At 22.4% G+C, this 16534-nt stretch overlaps 2 protein-coding genes across 2 annotated transcripts; one reads left to right on the top strand and one right to left on the bottom strand.

Annotated features, from left to right (window-relative positions):
- Positions 1-180: 180 nt before the first annotated feature.
- LOC127283562 (ATP-dependent RNA helicase DHX30-like) lies at positions 181-11894 on the bottom strand. The gene is made up of 13 exons (XM_051308522.1): positions 11739-11894; positions 11366-11479; positions 10825-11095; positions 9170-9257; positions 7054-7427; positions 6696-6919; positions 4222-5214; positions 3777-4118; positions 2942-3186; positions 2605-2815; positions 2323-2518; positions 1444-1577; positions 181-796 (listed from the first exon to the last, which is right to left on the bottom strand). Exons 2-13 carry the CDS (start codon positions 11413-11415, stop codon positions 412-414), a joined length of 3513 nt encoding a protein of 1170 aa, XP_051164479.1. The 5' UTR covers positions 11416-11479; positions 11739-11894; the 3' UTR covers positions 181-411.
- Positions 11895-12319: 425 nt separating this feature from the next.
- Positions 12320-14639, top strand: LOC127283576 (dolichyl-diphosphooligosaccharide--protein glycosyltransferase subunit 1). The gene is made up of 2 exons (XM_051308544.1): positions 12320-13234; positions 13341-14639. Exons 1-2 carry the CDS (start codon positions 12462-12464, stop codon positions 14380-14382), a joined length of 1815 nt encoding a protein of 604 aa, XP_051164501.1. The 5' UTR covers positions 12320-12461; the 3' UTR covers positions 14383-14639.
- Positions 14640-16534: the final 1895 nt, after the last annotated feature.

Genomic DNA, 16534 nt, shown 5'->3' on the forward strand with positions numbered 1-16534 from the left:
TAAATAAAATATAAAAAATAGTCAATTATTAACATTAAATCTTCCTGACTGATATTTGAGAATTATTTAAGTAGAACATTATAAAATATTCTATAAAATTTTGTTCTATTTTTAAAAAATTAAATTTAAATTTTCTCAAATGATTAATTTTTATCTAATTAAAACAAATTAACACAAAAATTTCACTGAATTTTATAAACATTTTATTAATTTTAAAATTCTTACAAGATTATTTTATATTTTATTTTTTTATACAACAGTGAAGACGTTTTTTTTTTATATAAAATATGTACGTTTTCTAATGCGTGATTAAAAAAAAAATTCTTTCATAAACTACAATATGTACAGAAAACCAGAATTCTCGGGTAACGTTGAAATTAGATGTCAATATTAAAAGAAAAAAAAAAAAAATTACATCTTTTCATCCAATTCATCCTCCATTTCACTTTCGGATTCACTAATTTCTTCTTCAATTAATTCTTCTTCTTCTTCTTCCTCGGTATCATTATCTGATTCGATATCTATTCCATCATATTTAGTGAAAATGTTCTCATTATTATTATTATTTACCTCGTTTACTACACCTGAGTTACTATCTATCAAGTTTTCATTATTTTTTACAGATTTAACATTTTCTTCTAATAATTGATTAATAATTGTTATCATTTCATCTTTAAACTGATCAACGATAGGTAATTCTCGACACTGAGTTATGAATGGCAGTCCTTGATTATTTATGCAGTATTTCACAACATCCCATATACAATCACGTAACCGAAAGAGTATATCAGCAACACTAAATAAAAATAAATATAATTTAAAACCTATTTTTAGAAAAATCATAAAATTTGTAATAATCATTTTTGATATCCGTACAATTCATTTTTGACAATTATTATTTAATAAAATTTTATTTGAATTTATATTTTAACAATGAGTTGCACGGAAGAATGGTATAGAAATTTCTTAATTAAACATTGCTTAAATTGAAAATAATCTAATTTACTAAAATAGGTTAATAATAAAAATGACGACATTCGGACAAATAGATTATAATACTAATTTTTCTTCATGGTTTTAAAATTAAAATAATTTCCTCTACAGGGAATCTAATTAATATAGGTAAGAATAAAAATAATTAAAAAAATACAAAAATTAAATTAATAAATTAAAAAATAATTAACAATTTAACTAAACATTAATTAAATTTAAAATAATAAAATTTAACAACAAAAAAATATCTATTCTTTTTTGTAATATTTAAATTATTTCTGTGCCGTCAAAAATGAATTGTACGGATATCAAAAATGATATTTATGAATTTAAAAATTTTCTAAAAATAGATCGACAATGACTTTATGTGAAATATATTTTAAAATATATTTTAAATCGAAATATATTGTTTTTCTCTAAATAAAATGTTGTTTTCCATGAAATACTTACTTTTCATCACACAACATTGATACATTATCCTTATCGTTAAACTTGATAAAAATTTTGTTCTTATAGGAAATATTGTCGATATCAGTATTAATAAGTTTATTCTTTTTTGTTTTTGATAATTCTGCAGAAACGTGCTGAAAAATCAATAATAATTAATGAAATTGACAATTTTATCAATAATTTACCTTTTTTATACAAAGGTCCACATATAATAATAACAGAGTATCTAGCATTTTTTTTTTATTTTTTTTTATTTTTATGTTTTAAATAATTAAATTTTCGAAGAACTTAATTATTATTGAAAAAAATTAATTTACAAAACATTTAAACAAAAATTGAAATTTAAAAACGCTGCAGTTAACATTTTGGTAATTGAATTTTTTGAGATTTTTAAATAAAATTTTTGTAAATTTGAATTGCCAAAGGTTTTTTTATAAGCTTCTGATAACAATAATAATTGAATTGTAGAGAATTTTGAAATAAAAAATGTTTTTAAAAAAATTTAATTTTCGAAAATGTTAATTAAATTTATTAAAAATAATGAATTTTCAAAAAAAATTAGAAGTAATGTAAATTTTTGAAGATTTAAAGTTAAAATTTTTAGAAATAATAAATAATGATGAATTTTTTTAACGAAAATTAGACAATTATTGAATTTAAAAGAACTTTCATTTGAAAAATATTTTAAATAATAGAATTTTTAAAGAATTTAATGAAAATTATTGAAGATGTAAATTTTATAATAAAAAAAAAATCGTATCTTGTTTAAAAAAAAAAAAAATTCAAGAACTTTTCCAGGTTTTCAAAGAATTCCAAATCGCTAGACACCCTGAATAAGAAAAAAATGATTTTTAAATGAAATTTTTAATTTATTAATACCTCGTATCCAAATAAGTGACCTTGGGCGAATAATAAAACTGTCATTGGTGAAATTATACTAGAATCGCGTACTATCATTTTATGCCTTTCACCAGCAAATGTTTTCTTTATATAAGTGAAATAGGAATTTGTATAGCTTTTTTCTTCCCATGAATGATTTACACTTTCCGAACCGATATTCGTACTACATTTAGATCTGAAATTATATAAATATTATTAGAACAAATTTCAAAAGATTAATAATCTTTTTTTTTTTTTTTAATTTTCCATTAATATACTTACTCGTCCATAAATTCTTTATTATCTCTCACAATTCGATCACGTACTTTCACAAAATGAACATGTTTCAATACATTATTTAATCCAGCGAGGAGAACGCCCTTTATTAATTCATCATTTTGTGCATTTTTATTAAAAATATGATTCGAATCTAAACTTTTATTTCTCATTCCTGTCATATCGGCGAGCTGTCTTAGAAATTGTTCTCTCTCTTCTAAATAAAGGGAAAAAAAATAGAAGTCATTAGTAAAAATTATACATGATAAAAAAGACAAAAAAGAAATAAAAAATTCAATTTAAGGAGAGAGAAAAAAAAAAGAAAATATTTTCAATATCATACTTTTTAGTGTAAGCATCCGATAATGCGTTATTCCACATTCAAAAGAAAATTTTTCAGCTAATTCCTGACTTTCATAAATATAAGCCTCCCATTGCATGTATATCCAAGCTAGAGCAAGATGATCACTATTTAAATTAAAGCGTCGTTTAAGTGATCGAATTTCTTCTTTTCGCGTCAATGCATTCATGAATATCTCCATATTTATCGAAAAAATTGTCGATACAGTTAATATAGGATCTAGGCATCTGTTATAGTTTTTGACAGTATGAAAAAGAAAAGACTTAGTATATAAGCTAAAAATATCTATCATTAAATTAATTCAGTGAAATTTGTGAAAATTTAAATTAAAAAACTCACAAAAATAACTAAATTAAGTAAATAATAAAAAGTTAATTTTTTTTTCAATTTACCTTCTTTTTTAATATTTTAGATCAAATTTTGTAATATACCTAAAGTTCTGAACGTTTAAATGAGCGAAAAATTTACTTTTTTAACTTTAAATTTGATTATAAAATATTGCTTTGTTCCAAATCAGAAAAAAAATCGTAACAAAAAAACTTTGAAATTCAAATAGTATCGATTAAAATTTGTCAATAAAATTCAGTTTTTTTTTAATTATAATTTTTTTCGAGATTAAAAAACAGATATAAAAAAAATTTCGATTTTCAAATATTCAATATTTGCTGACAATTACAAAATGTAAAACTATAAATTATTATTTTTAAGTAAAAATTAAAATAACAACTAATGAGTGGAGTAGAAAACTCGTAATATTTAAAATATAAATAAAAAATAAAACTAAAGTAGTAAAATGTAAATGAAATAAATGACATACCCAAAAATAGTGGAATAAATCAATGTTTTTCCAAGAACAGGAGGAAGTGAAAGTTGACTAATTTTTTTGCCAAGTGTAGTTAAATTTTCCTGTGTATCTAAAGCACCTAAATTTATTAGACTTTCCACAGATCTCCGAACAACATGAGGATCCGGTGGTTCAGGCATTTCAGAAAGAAATTCTTCCACTTTATCATCAACGCATAATTTACAATCAATAATAACTCTTTCCAATGAAAGACACTGTATCTCAGGTTCAGCATATTTTGGCATATCATTAAATTCCCTTTTAGTTACAAAATGATAACTTTCACCCGATTGTACTCTACCCGCTCGTCCCTTTCTGCAATTCAATAAAATCGTAAACAAAAATTTTTTTGTGGTGCAATAAAAATCATATTAAAACTAAAGAACAATATCAAAAAAAAAAAGAAAAGAAAAGAAACCTTTGCAAGAGATTCGACTGAGAAATTTTGTAAATTTGCATGGTATTAGTTTCCTTCTCCTTATCCCATTTATTTGCCTTATGTTTAGCACAATCGACAACATAAACAACATCTCGAACAGTGATTCCAGTTTCAGCGATGTCTGTTGATAAAATAATTTTTCTAACACCAATTGGAGGTGATTCAAAAATTTTCTGTTGATCATGATAAGACAATTTTGAATGAAGTGGTAATACCAATTGTTTTGTTCCCTTTTTATTAATTTGTTTAAGTAAAGTATCAACTTGAACAATTTCCATCCAACCAGGCAAAAAACACAAAATAGCGCCCTCTGGTTTATTGTCACTTATCCATTGTATCATATTTGCAATTTCACCGCAATCAATTTGTTGAAAATAATTATTATTTAAACTGGTATTCAATTTTATTAATTTATTAATTTCTTCAATAAAATGAATTTTCACTGGATATATCATGCCAGGAATATCAATTGTGGCACAATCGAAAAATCTTTTAAATGTATCGGCATTTAATGTCGCTGACATTATAATAACTTTGATGTCTTTATTTTTTTTAATAATACGTTTCAACAATGCCAAAAGAATATCAACATCAACTGTTCTCTCGTGTGCCTCATCAATAATAACATGTGAACATCCAATAAAATTTGGATTTCCCTGTAATTTTTTCAATAATATCCCAGGTGTACAAAATAATATTGCACCAGGTGTTAATGGAAGTTTATGTTGTAATTTTACTTTATAGCCAATAGTGTCGCCTAATTTTTCACCTCGTTCCTCAGCAACACGTTGGGCGAGTGTTATAGCTGATATTCGTCGAGGTTCTGTAACAAGCATATTACATTTACTACCCTCACCTCTTTCAGCGTATGAGTCCATTATAAATTGTGGAACTTGAGTTGTTTTTCCACAACCGGTATCGCCTTTTATTAGTACAACTTGATTTTTTTCTATTAATTGAAGAATTTCTTTTCTGAAAAATAATAACAAATAATAATAAAATAATTTAATCGTTAATTTCAGGTCTCGGATTTTGAATAGAATTTTCAAAGAAATATTAAAATTATTAAAAATAGTTGAACTTTGGAAGAGTTTTAGTTAATAATTAAATTTCAAACAATAATGAAATTTTATAGAATTGAAAATAATTTATGAAATAATTTTAAATAACATTTTTTAAAAGTAATTAAATTTTCAAAGATTTACAATTTAGATTTTTGAAATTAATTGAACTTCAATTAATTTTTAATTGAAAGTTTTTGTGATTTCTAGTGCTGAAAAATGTATTAGAAATTAAAAAAATAGTTGAACTTTAGAAGAGTTGAAATTTTCTGAAATTATAAAATTTCAAAAGATTTTGTTAAATTTCAGACAATAATTAAACTTTACAGAATTGAAAATAATTTAAAACAAATAATTTTAGATTACATTTTTTTAAAAGTAATTGAATTTTCAAAGATTTACAATTCAGAATTTTTAAATTAATTGAATTTCAAGTAATTTTTAATTAATAGTTTTTGTGATTTCTGTTGCTGAAAAATGTATTAGAAATTACAGACAAAAATTAAATGAATTTTTGAAGAATTTCATTAAAATTATTAAAAATAATTAATTTAGAGAAAAATTAAAAAAAAAATCGAAAAAGTCGCATCTTATTAAAATACTTAAGTCGAAAAAAGTCGTATTCTCGAAAAAAAGTCAGAAAAAGTTGAAATTTTAATTAGTTAACAAATATTTTATTTCAAATAACTATTGTTGTTAGATAGTAAATTAACATTATTAATTTCATAATAAGAATAATTCTATAGAAATATCATGAAAAAAATATATTTCTAATATTTCAAAATAATAAACTAAGTAAGACAAATTTTCAAGATTTTCATTACATTGGACAGATTTCTAAAAAAAATTCTTAATATTCCATTTTAAAAATTTTTTGAAATTTTATTTAAGCAAATTATTCGAATTAAAAATTTTCACCTAATTTTCAGTTTTAATGTACAAAAAACTTGCAGACCATAATTAAATTTTAAAAAGTTTTTAATTAAAAATATTTTTAAATAATTACATTTTCGAAGAATTTCATGAAAATTATTGTTTGAAAATAATTTAATAAATATTAATTTAAAATAACATTTTATAAAAATAATTTAATTTTGGAGAAGTTATAATTGAAATTTTGTAGAAATAAAATAAAATTTCAAAAATGTTTTAAATAATTGATTTATTTAAAAACTTGATGGAAATAATTATTATTTTTAGAAATTTTAAACAATTATTGAATTTTTAAAAATATTTAATAGAAAAATATTTTCAGATAATTGAATATTTGAAAAATTTTATTTAAACTATTGAAATTCACATTCATTATACTTGGGACAGAAAAGTAAAGTCAAATTAAGAATAATTTTTTGTCTATTTTTCAAAATTATTTTTTTTTTTTTTTTTACATACCTGTAAGCATTGATTGGTAATTCATATCCAACTGGTTTTCTTGTTTTAAGTCTTTCACGAAGCACTTTATCTCTTAAATGTGGTTGTATTTTTGGCATAGAAATAATATTTCTTTGTTTTACTTTAGTAAAAATAGCACCTCCAAAATAGTTTTCATCAGATTCGTTCCCTTCATGTTCTTTAAATTTCGTCATATCTGCTTCCAGTAAAATTGGCTGTATATTCTAATTTATTAAAAAAAAAAAAATAAATAAAGAAAGAAAAGAATAAATTTCAGTTAGTGAAATAATTAAATTTAAATAAATTTATTATAAAATAAATGAAAATTAATATATCTTTAAAATGCATGAATAATTACAATTTCATATTTTTCCAACAAATTCTTTAACTTCAATTGTAAATCTTCTTTGATAGTTATTATTGATGGATTATTTATGGCCTGCATTATTTTTTTAAAATCAAAAACAACTGGTAAACCATTTTTTAGTTTTCTATTTTGTTTTAGCCAATATAAACATTGTAAAGAAACTTCTGAAGTGGCTGCTTTTTTTAAACGTTCTTCAGCAGTAAATACACGATTCTCTGGCCAAGAAACAGTACATGTACATTTCCATCCTTTTGGAGTTTCATCGTATTTCATTACCATTGGTCGTTCCATTTTTAATTGTGTTTTAACTATTGAATATGTATTGTGTAATGAACTAGTTGGAGCCGGATATTCTTTCAACATTTCTGCAAATATATACAAAAATATTAATTGACTTGTTTCGAATATACATTTTAATAGAAATTTTGATTATTTTACCAGGATTGCCACAAAATTTTCATTATAATTTTCCCTGATTTCAAAAAAATATTTTTGCGTTTTTCCCTCATATTATCGAATTTTGTTCTTTTTTATCAAATATAAATTCGATTTCAAAAAAAATTATGATATATGAAAATTTGACCAAAACAAAATTATATTGAACAAACATTTAAAATATTCAAAATTCATAATTTTTAAAAAAAATTCAATTACATATTTTCAAGTTTTAATGAAATTCTTTTTGAAAAATTCAAATATTTTTAAAGCTTTTAATCAAATTTTACAAAATTTCAATTACTTACAATTCTTTTAATTAAATATATTTTAGAAATCAATTATTTTTAAAAATATAATTTTAATTAGTGCATATTATTTAAAAAAAAAAAAAAAAAAAAACTTAATAAATTTCATAATTTGAAATAAATTCTTCGATAATTGAATTATTTATTTTTGAAATATTTAGTCTAAACTATTTTAAAAATTGGAAAATTAAAAATTTTTCATTGCAATTTTTTCAATATTGATCTATTTCTATTAAATTCATATTTAATTGAGATTTAATAATTACTATGTTATTTATAAAAAAAAAATAACTAAAATTCTTTGTAAATTTTATCTTTTTCAAAAATTTCAAGAAACTTCTTTAATAATTGAATAATTTAAAAAATTATCAAATTAAAATTATTACTGTTAACACATTAATTTTAATTTCCAAAAAATGTATTTATTTGTAAAAAATTATTATTATTATTATTTATTTCCAAATATTGAAATTAAATTTTTACAAATAAATTTTACCTAAAAACTTTTTCATACTTTTAGGCCTCGGATCGACTTTAAGACACAAAAACAATCGTTTTAGTCGATTTTTATTGCAAAAAAAGTCGATTATTTTCTATTTGAACAAAATTTAATTGATTAACGAATATTTTACTTCCAATAACTAATATTATTAGATATTAAATTAATTTTATTAATTCTGTATGTGAGAATAATTCTATAATGAATATTATCAAGAAAATTTATTTCGAATATTTCCAATTTTTATAAAATTATAAAGAATTATTAAATTTTCATAAAAATTTTAATTGAAAAATAGTTTAAGATAATTGAATTTGTAAAGAATTTAATTAAAATTATTAAAAATAATTAATTTAGTGAAGAATTTTAATTAAAAATTTGTTAAATAATTGTAATAAAGATCTGCATTGTATACTAAAAACACGTATTGTTAAAAATTTTTTTTTTTAATGTAAAAAAAAGTCGCATTTTATTAAAATAAGTCGAAAAAATTGGAAAAAGTTGTAAAACTGAAGCCTGTACTTTTAAATAGTTTTCAAATTTTCAATTGAAAATCGTTAAAAATTTAATCATTAACAAAAAATTTAAATTAAAAATTCTCTATAACTCAATTTGTGTTAAAAATTTGTAAAAAAAAAAAAAAAAACTCTTCAACAATTCAAATTTACAAAAAATTCCAATTTCAAATATTCTACAATTCAATTAATTTGAAAAATCTTAATAGAAACTATTCGAAAATTTCAGTATTTATAAATTTTTATCTAAAATTCTTCGTCAAATCAACATTTTTTTTTAAATTCCCTAATTTCCCTATCTTGTGGCAACCTTGATAATTTACTATAAATTTTTTTTTGAAAAATATTACCACTATGGTAAGACAGTTTCTTGTGAAGTAATTGTTTCTCACTATGATGTGTTCTTGGTTCTAAATTTGTTTTCCTTTCAGCATTATCCTTTAAAAAAATATTTTTTAAAAAAATTAATAACAATTTCCACACTATCAAAGTAGATAAAAAAAATAATTATATAATTTTTTCCATTTTAACAATTAATAATAATTGCAATTATTATATCTGTTTAAAGAGAAAAAAATATATATAATTGTTCCATTTCAATAGGGTCAACCGGGATAAATCCGAACGCTTTTAGTAAGTTTCAACAATAACATAAGTTTTTTCTTTAAAAAAAACATACTTCCGGTATTCTGGTGCATGAAGTTGTTACTTTACTTCCATAGAACAATTTTATGGGGTAGAAAAAATTTTTGATAAATTACAATCGCAGGAAACTTAGCGTTCGTATTTACCTCGATACTTTGCAACTTTCCTAAAATATGGGGGTAAATACGAACGCCACTGTATTTCAGAAAAATCTTAGGGAAAATAAATTTAAAGTATTGCAATTGTTAAACGTATATAAAAACTCAAAAAAAATACGATAATAAACCTATTATGTAATAATGCATCATATATAAATACAAAAATCAAACAGGTTAAAAATTAAAATGCATTACACAATTAAAACCTTCAATAACTTTATCAAATCATAACGGATTTTTGCAAAACTTGCTACAGAAAGTATTTTGGAGTGATTGAATGTAAATACAAAAATAAAAGTCAAATTTTTTAAATTCAAAATGGCGTACTTTCCTAAAACTTATTTTTAAAAATGATCAAATTTGCTAACCCTGAAACCCCCCGAGTAACAATTTTCGAGCGAATCCAATGAATTTTTTAATTCTCGTCCGCCATTTTGAATTCTGAAAAACTGACTTCAAATTGGTAATTAGCGACCCCAAAAACCGTAGAATACCAAATTTTATTAAGATCCTGAAAAACTTTTTTCAACAAACCATTTGGCAAAAAAATTGAAACACTCCTTCGAGAGAACAGAGATTAAGTTTCTGCTTATTAATTACTAACGAGGATACGTATAGAAAGAAAAACTTTTTTCTATGTACTTTTATAATGTTAAAATAATAGTGTAATCAAATAAAAACAATTTTGTGTGGCTTTGATGTAAAAAAAAATTATTAAAAATACCGTTCGGATTTACCCCAGTTTTCCAATTTTCTTGGGTAAATACGAACGGTCTGATATTATTAATAAAATTTTACAGAAGGCAAAAATCAAATATAGTTTCTGTTCTAGTATTCATAACAAACAATTATAAATAATAAAATGAATTTTTAGCTTCTTTTTCTTCAAATACGAGACAAAATACTGAAAGAGTGTCATCTTTGATTTTCAATCTTTTTTGCAATACTTGTTATCTTTGTTTATGCTGTTGCTAATTAACAAACAAAAAATGGGATAATACTTAGAATCTCTTCAAGAGGATCTGAGGTAAAAATTCTCATATCGAACTTATTTTTAAAAATTTTAATTAAACTGAAATAATTAGCGTTCGGATTTACCCCCCGTTCGGATTTACCCCCCGTTCGGATTTACCCCGACTGACCCTACTGTAGGAATAAGAAAAATTAAATATAATAAAATATTTTAAAAACTCATAACTTACTTTCATTAAAGAATGTAGAACACTAAGATGCATCGAATTATTTTTATCATTTTTACAATGAGGTATTATTTGTGTATGAAAATTTCTCACACATAATACTTTTAGTCGAATTGAATTTTGTGTAATAAATCTATTAGTAGAATACAGAGATAAATTTGATGATGGAATTGACGGTAAAGAATTGTTTCTTTTATTATTTGTAATATGAGTTCTAAAAATTAAGTTGTAAGCATTATCAATACTTTTTAATGTTTTTCTTCTTCCAATTGAGCTGAAAAATAGTAATTTTCTTTTTGTACAGAAAAATATCGACAATCCTTCTTTTTTTTTTTTTTATTTAATTTTTACGTTTTAAAAAATTAAATTGAATAAAATAAAATTAAATTGAATAAGAATAAATTTCACTTTGTATTTACCAAGTAATCAAGGTGTAATTATTTTATAATTAATTAATTATTTATTCATTTTTTAATTGAAAATTTATTCATTTTCATTGAAAAAAAAAAAATTGAATTTGGGATAAATTTATCTTTGTACTTACCAAGTACACAGAGTGTCACTTGCATTAACGAGACTTTGCAAACGTAACATTTTGTTTATTTTATTTTTAAAATCAATAATCAATTGATTTAACTATCATTACACTTAAAGTTACCTAAAAAATAGTATTAAACGTTTATTTTACACTATCGAAGTACATAAAATAAATAATTATATCAATCATTTTTCGCATCTTAAAAATTTTCTAAAATCACAAAAAATTAAAAAATCATTCTAAATTTTCTATTTATTGATATAGAAAATTAAAAATTTTGATTTAAATTGAATGATGAAATTCATACCGTCCTTTTAGGTTAGTATTATCTTATTAATAAAATAAAATATAAATTCTATATGGCATGTAATAAACTTACGTCCATTAAAATGATTTCCTTCAAAAATTATCAAATAACTGTTTTAAAAAGCACTTATAGAAATTAAAAGTAAAAATTATATGAAATTACATTTGTTTTACTATATTCGTCCACATGATGATACATGCTTTTTGTATTAGTTACCAATACATTCATGTTTCGTATATACATACACAAGGCCGTATGAACCGGAAATATAGCAGACAACACTTCCGTTTCAAGTGCCGGTGTTTTTAGCGGGAAAGTCAAATTATTTTTCAACAAAAAAAAATTTTTTCCACAAAGCCAAACAAATTAAAAGTAATAAATTTCAAAATTTCTCTTTTTGTGAAATTAGTCAATTAAATTAATAATTAGAAATTATTTTTTATCCCTTTTTTTAAAACAGAAGATTTTTGAAGAATTTTTAGGTTAGGAATTTGTTAAGCTTCCTATTAAAAAGGAAATGTTAAATTTAATCTAATTTAAATATTTTTATTTATATTTATTCTCTTATTATTATGTAACAAGAAAAAAAAAAGTAATTCAAATATCGCTTTTTGTAAACGCGCCTTAAGTCGCGCAAATAGACAGAAGCCACGTCTATGTGTGCGTGTCGCCACGTCCATCCATGCCGACATTAATTAAAGTTTGTTTGTTAGTGCCGGTTGTAAAGAAACATTATTTTCTTAATTAAAAACATATGAAATACATATTTTTTTTAGTCTAAGAATAATTTCCAAAATGGAACTTAAATTAACATTAATAAATGTGTTTATTTTCATAACTCTAAACTTTTATTTCTCCAATTCACAAATAGTTGAATCCAACCTCATTATTAAAAGTGCTGAAAGAAACATTGATTTAAAATCTCAAGTTACAAAAATAACAGCAAAATTAATTGTCGAGAATGGTGGTAAAAATTCAGTGAAAAATTTCCTCTACGCATTTGAATCTAATTCAAAAATTCATGTGAGTTCTGTAGCGGCACATCTTCGTGAACCAGGTCGTGCCGATCTTAAAGTCACACAGGTTAAGGTAAAAGAACATCCTGATAAACTTTTTTTCTCCATTGAATTACGTGATTCACTACAACCAGGAAGATCAGTGAATGTTGATGTTGAAAGTGCATCATCACACGAATTGATTCCCCATCCAAAGGAAATTAAGCAAAAGGAAAAACAACTTGTTAAATATAGTGGAAATTTATATTTTTATTCACCATATACAGTTAATAAACAATCAACAACAATTGTTTTACCATCGAGAAATATTGAAAATTATTCGAAAATAAAACCAGTCACACAAAGTGATTCGCAAATTACTTATGGACCATTCGATAAAAAGGAGGCATTCTCACATGAGGATGTATTTGTACATTTTGAAAATAATAATAAATTTTTGACTGTCACTAAAATGGAACGTGTTATTGAATTATCACATTGGGGCAATATTGCCGTTGAGGAGACAATTGAATTACTTCACACTGGAGCATTATTGAAAGGATCTTTCTCGCGGTATGTGATTTTTTTTCTTAATTATTTCTGTACCTTTAGTATTTTAAAAAAACAATTTTTTTTTATTTTTTTATTACATTTGTTGTAAATTGAAATTTTTTTTCAGATACGAATATGCACGAGAATCAAAATCAGGCCAAGCGAGTATTCAAAGCTTCGACACTGTACTTCCGGCGGCAGCTTCCGATATTTATTATCGTGATGAAATTGGAAATATCTCAACATCACACACTCGACTAAGAAAAGATTCCGTGGAATTAAATTTGCGACCTCGATTTCCACTTTTCGGTGGTTGGAAAACACGTTACATTGTTGGTTACAATGTACCAAGTTATGAATATCTTTATCACACGGGTGACAATTATATTTTAGAAATGAGACTTCTTGATCATGTATTCGACGATATGGTAATCGATGAATTAATTGTGAAAATAATATTACCAGAAGGCTCAAAAAATATTGAATTAAACGTTCCCTATCCAGTTGTACGTTTGCCAAATTCACTTCATTACACTTATCTCGATACAACTGGTCGTCCAGTAATTTCAATAATGAAAAAAAATCTCGTTGAAAATCATATTCAAAATTTAAAATTAAAATATACATTCCCAAAATTTTTCATGTTACAAGAACCATTACTTGTTGCTGTTGCTCTCTATTTACTATTTCTCATGGTTATCATCTACGTGCGTCTTGATTTTTCAATTGACAAAGATGAAGCATCAGAATGTAAATTACGTGTTGCTGGACAATGTGAAAAAATTTTAGCATCACAAGATCGTCGTGTAACAAGTTATAATGATTTAGATGAACAGCTTGCTTATTTAAAAACAAGTAAAGATTCAAATGCATTTTTATCAGTTGCAAAAAATATTAATCAAGATTATAAAAATGCGACAAATAATATTTCTGAAATGGCACAAAAATTAAAAGGTGAATCAAGCGATGTTTATGAACGTGTTCAAGAATTACAGAAACATGATAAAACATTGAAAGAACTTTATAATCAACAACAATCGCTCTATGTTGATAAATTGGTAACGGGGAAAATTGGCAGACAACAATTTATAGATGCCGAGGCTATTATTACAAAGAAAAAGGAGGAATGTGTCGAGAAAATAAATGCCATTATTAAATCATTACAATAAGAGGAGAGGAAAAAAAAGGGGGGGTGGGGACAAGAAAAAAAAAAGAACGATTTTAATGTAATTAATAGTGGATTTATTCCAAGAAAAAAAAACATTTCTCTCAGTGTTACATTTTATAGAATACATAAAATAAGCTCAATTATCATCAGTGGAAATAAGAACTATTAAGAGATAATAATTTAGGTAAAACTATTTGTAAAATTACATAATTGTTCTATTCACGTTGTTTTTTTAAATAAAGATAAAAAAAATCGAAATTCCTTATTTTATTTACCGTTTTTAGTAAAAATTGATTTAAGAACTAAATTTAAAGAAAATGTGAATTTGGCTTTTAATTAATAGTATTAATTAAATAATTAACAGAAATTTTGAAAAAAAAATGAAACTTTTAGTTTATATTTTCAAAATTTTCGTTAATTTATTTGATTATTAATATTAACAGCCGAATTTTTTTTTAGTATACAATGCAGATCTTCTTTATTTCAATTATTTAGCAAATTTTTAACTAAAATTCATCACTAAATTAATTAATTTTAATAATTTTAATGAAATTCTTCAAAAATTCAAATATTATCTTAAACTATTTTTCAATTAAAATTTTAATGAAACTTAATAATTGTTTATAATTAAAAAAAAATTAGCAAATACAATTACCAAAAATGTTTAATTTAAAATTTTAATATCACTTGAAATTTCAATTATTTTTAATGATTTTTGTAATTTTCTTCGAAAATTCAATTATCTGAAAGCATTTTTCAATTAAAAAGTTTTCAAATTATTCCATTTTGTCTGCAATTTCAAATAAATTTTTTAGTAACAGAATTTCATCAAAACATTTTAATTAAAAATCACTTGAAATTCAATTAATTTAAAAATTCTGAATTGTAAATCTTTGAAAATTCAATTACTTTTAAAAAAATGTAATCTAAAATTATTTGTTATAAATTATTTTCAATTCTGTAAAGTTTAATTATTGTCTGAAATTTAACAAAATCTTTTGAAATTTTATAATTTCAGAAAATTTCAATTATTTTCAAAAATTTCAATTTAATTTAAAACCTTCTAATATTTTTATTTCTAAAAATGTCAACTGTAACTCTTCCAAAATTTTTATAATATTTTTCAAGAGAAATCATCAAAAAATTTTAATTAAAAATCACTTGAAGTTCAATTATATCTCAAAATTTCAACTTCAATTTTTCCAAAATTATTAAAAAAAAAATACTTAAAAATCTGTAAAACTTGATTAATATTTTGAGTTATTTCAAAAATCCTTGTGCCTATTTTGAGATTTTTGTGTAAAAATGAAACTTAGTTTATAAAATATTTAGTCTGAGAAAAATATTTATGTAAGGGAAATTTGGAAAATTGAAAAAATTTACAAAACAAGTAAATTATAATGAGCCAAAAGTTCTGAAAGTTCAAATGAACAAATAATATTTTTTTCTATAATGTCAATGTAAAATAAAACAGTAAATGAAACAAATATTAAATTAATAACTTCTTTTTACATATATTTAAAACAATATTTTGTAATAAAATTCGTATTTAAAGAAGTTACAAAAGAATTTTTTGTTAATTTAAACGTTCAAAACTTTTGGCTCATAAATTATAAGTATAATATTTGGTACTTACAGTAATCGTAAAAAATTGTAACAATTTTTACCTCTAGAAAGTATCAGTTATTTTGATAAATTTGTTATCTTTAACGGCAAGAACTTTATACTTGAGAAAAAAGCATAAATTTCAAAAGTATTCGCATAATATTCTAATAATAGTATTTGTATAAATATTGTATTTAAAAATTTTTTTTTTTTCATAAAAAATTATATTTCAAAGAATACAATAATTACGTTTTAGAGAATATTTAATTAAAATTTTTTTTAAATACAACTTAATTTTCAAAGAATTTTATTAAACTATTGAAAATAAATAAATTCGGTCTAAAATTTAAACTTTTTTAAAATAATTAAATTTATACAAATTTCTGAAAAGAAAAATTTAATTTATATTTTTTGAAACTGATTTGATATTTCGAAGAGGTGCAATTAAAGTTTTTAATAGTATCAATTAATTTAACAAAAAATTTTAATACAACTTTTTTTAAATAAATAAATTCTCTAAGAATTAAAATAAATATTTAAAAAGCAAT

Source organism: Leptopilina boulardi, unplaced genomic scaffold, assembly GCF_019393585.1.
Source record: "Leptopilina boulardi isolate dan_hultmark-lab unplaced genomic scaffold, ZJU_Lbou_2.1 LbouV2_310, whole genome shotgun sequence".
Classification (NCBI taxonomy): domain Eukaryota; kingdom Metazoa; phylum Arthropoda; class Insecta; order Hymenoptera; family Figitidae; genus Leptopilina; species Leptopilina boulardi.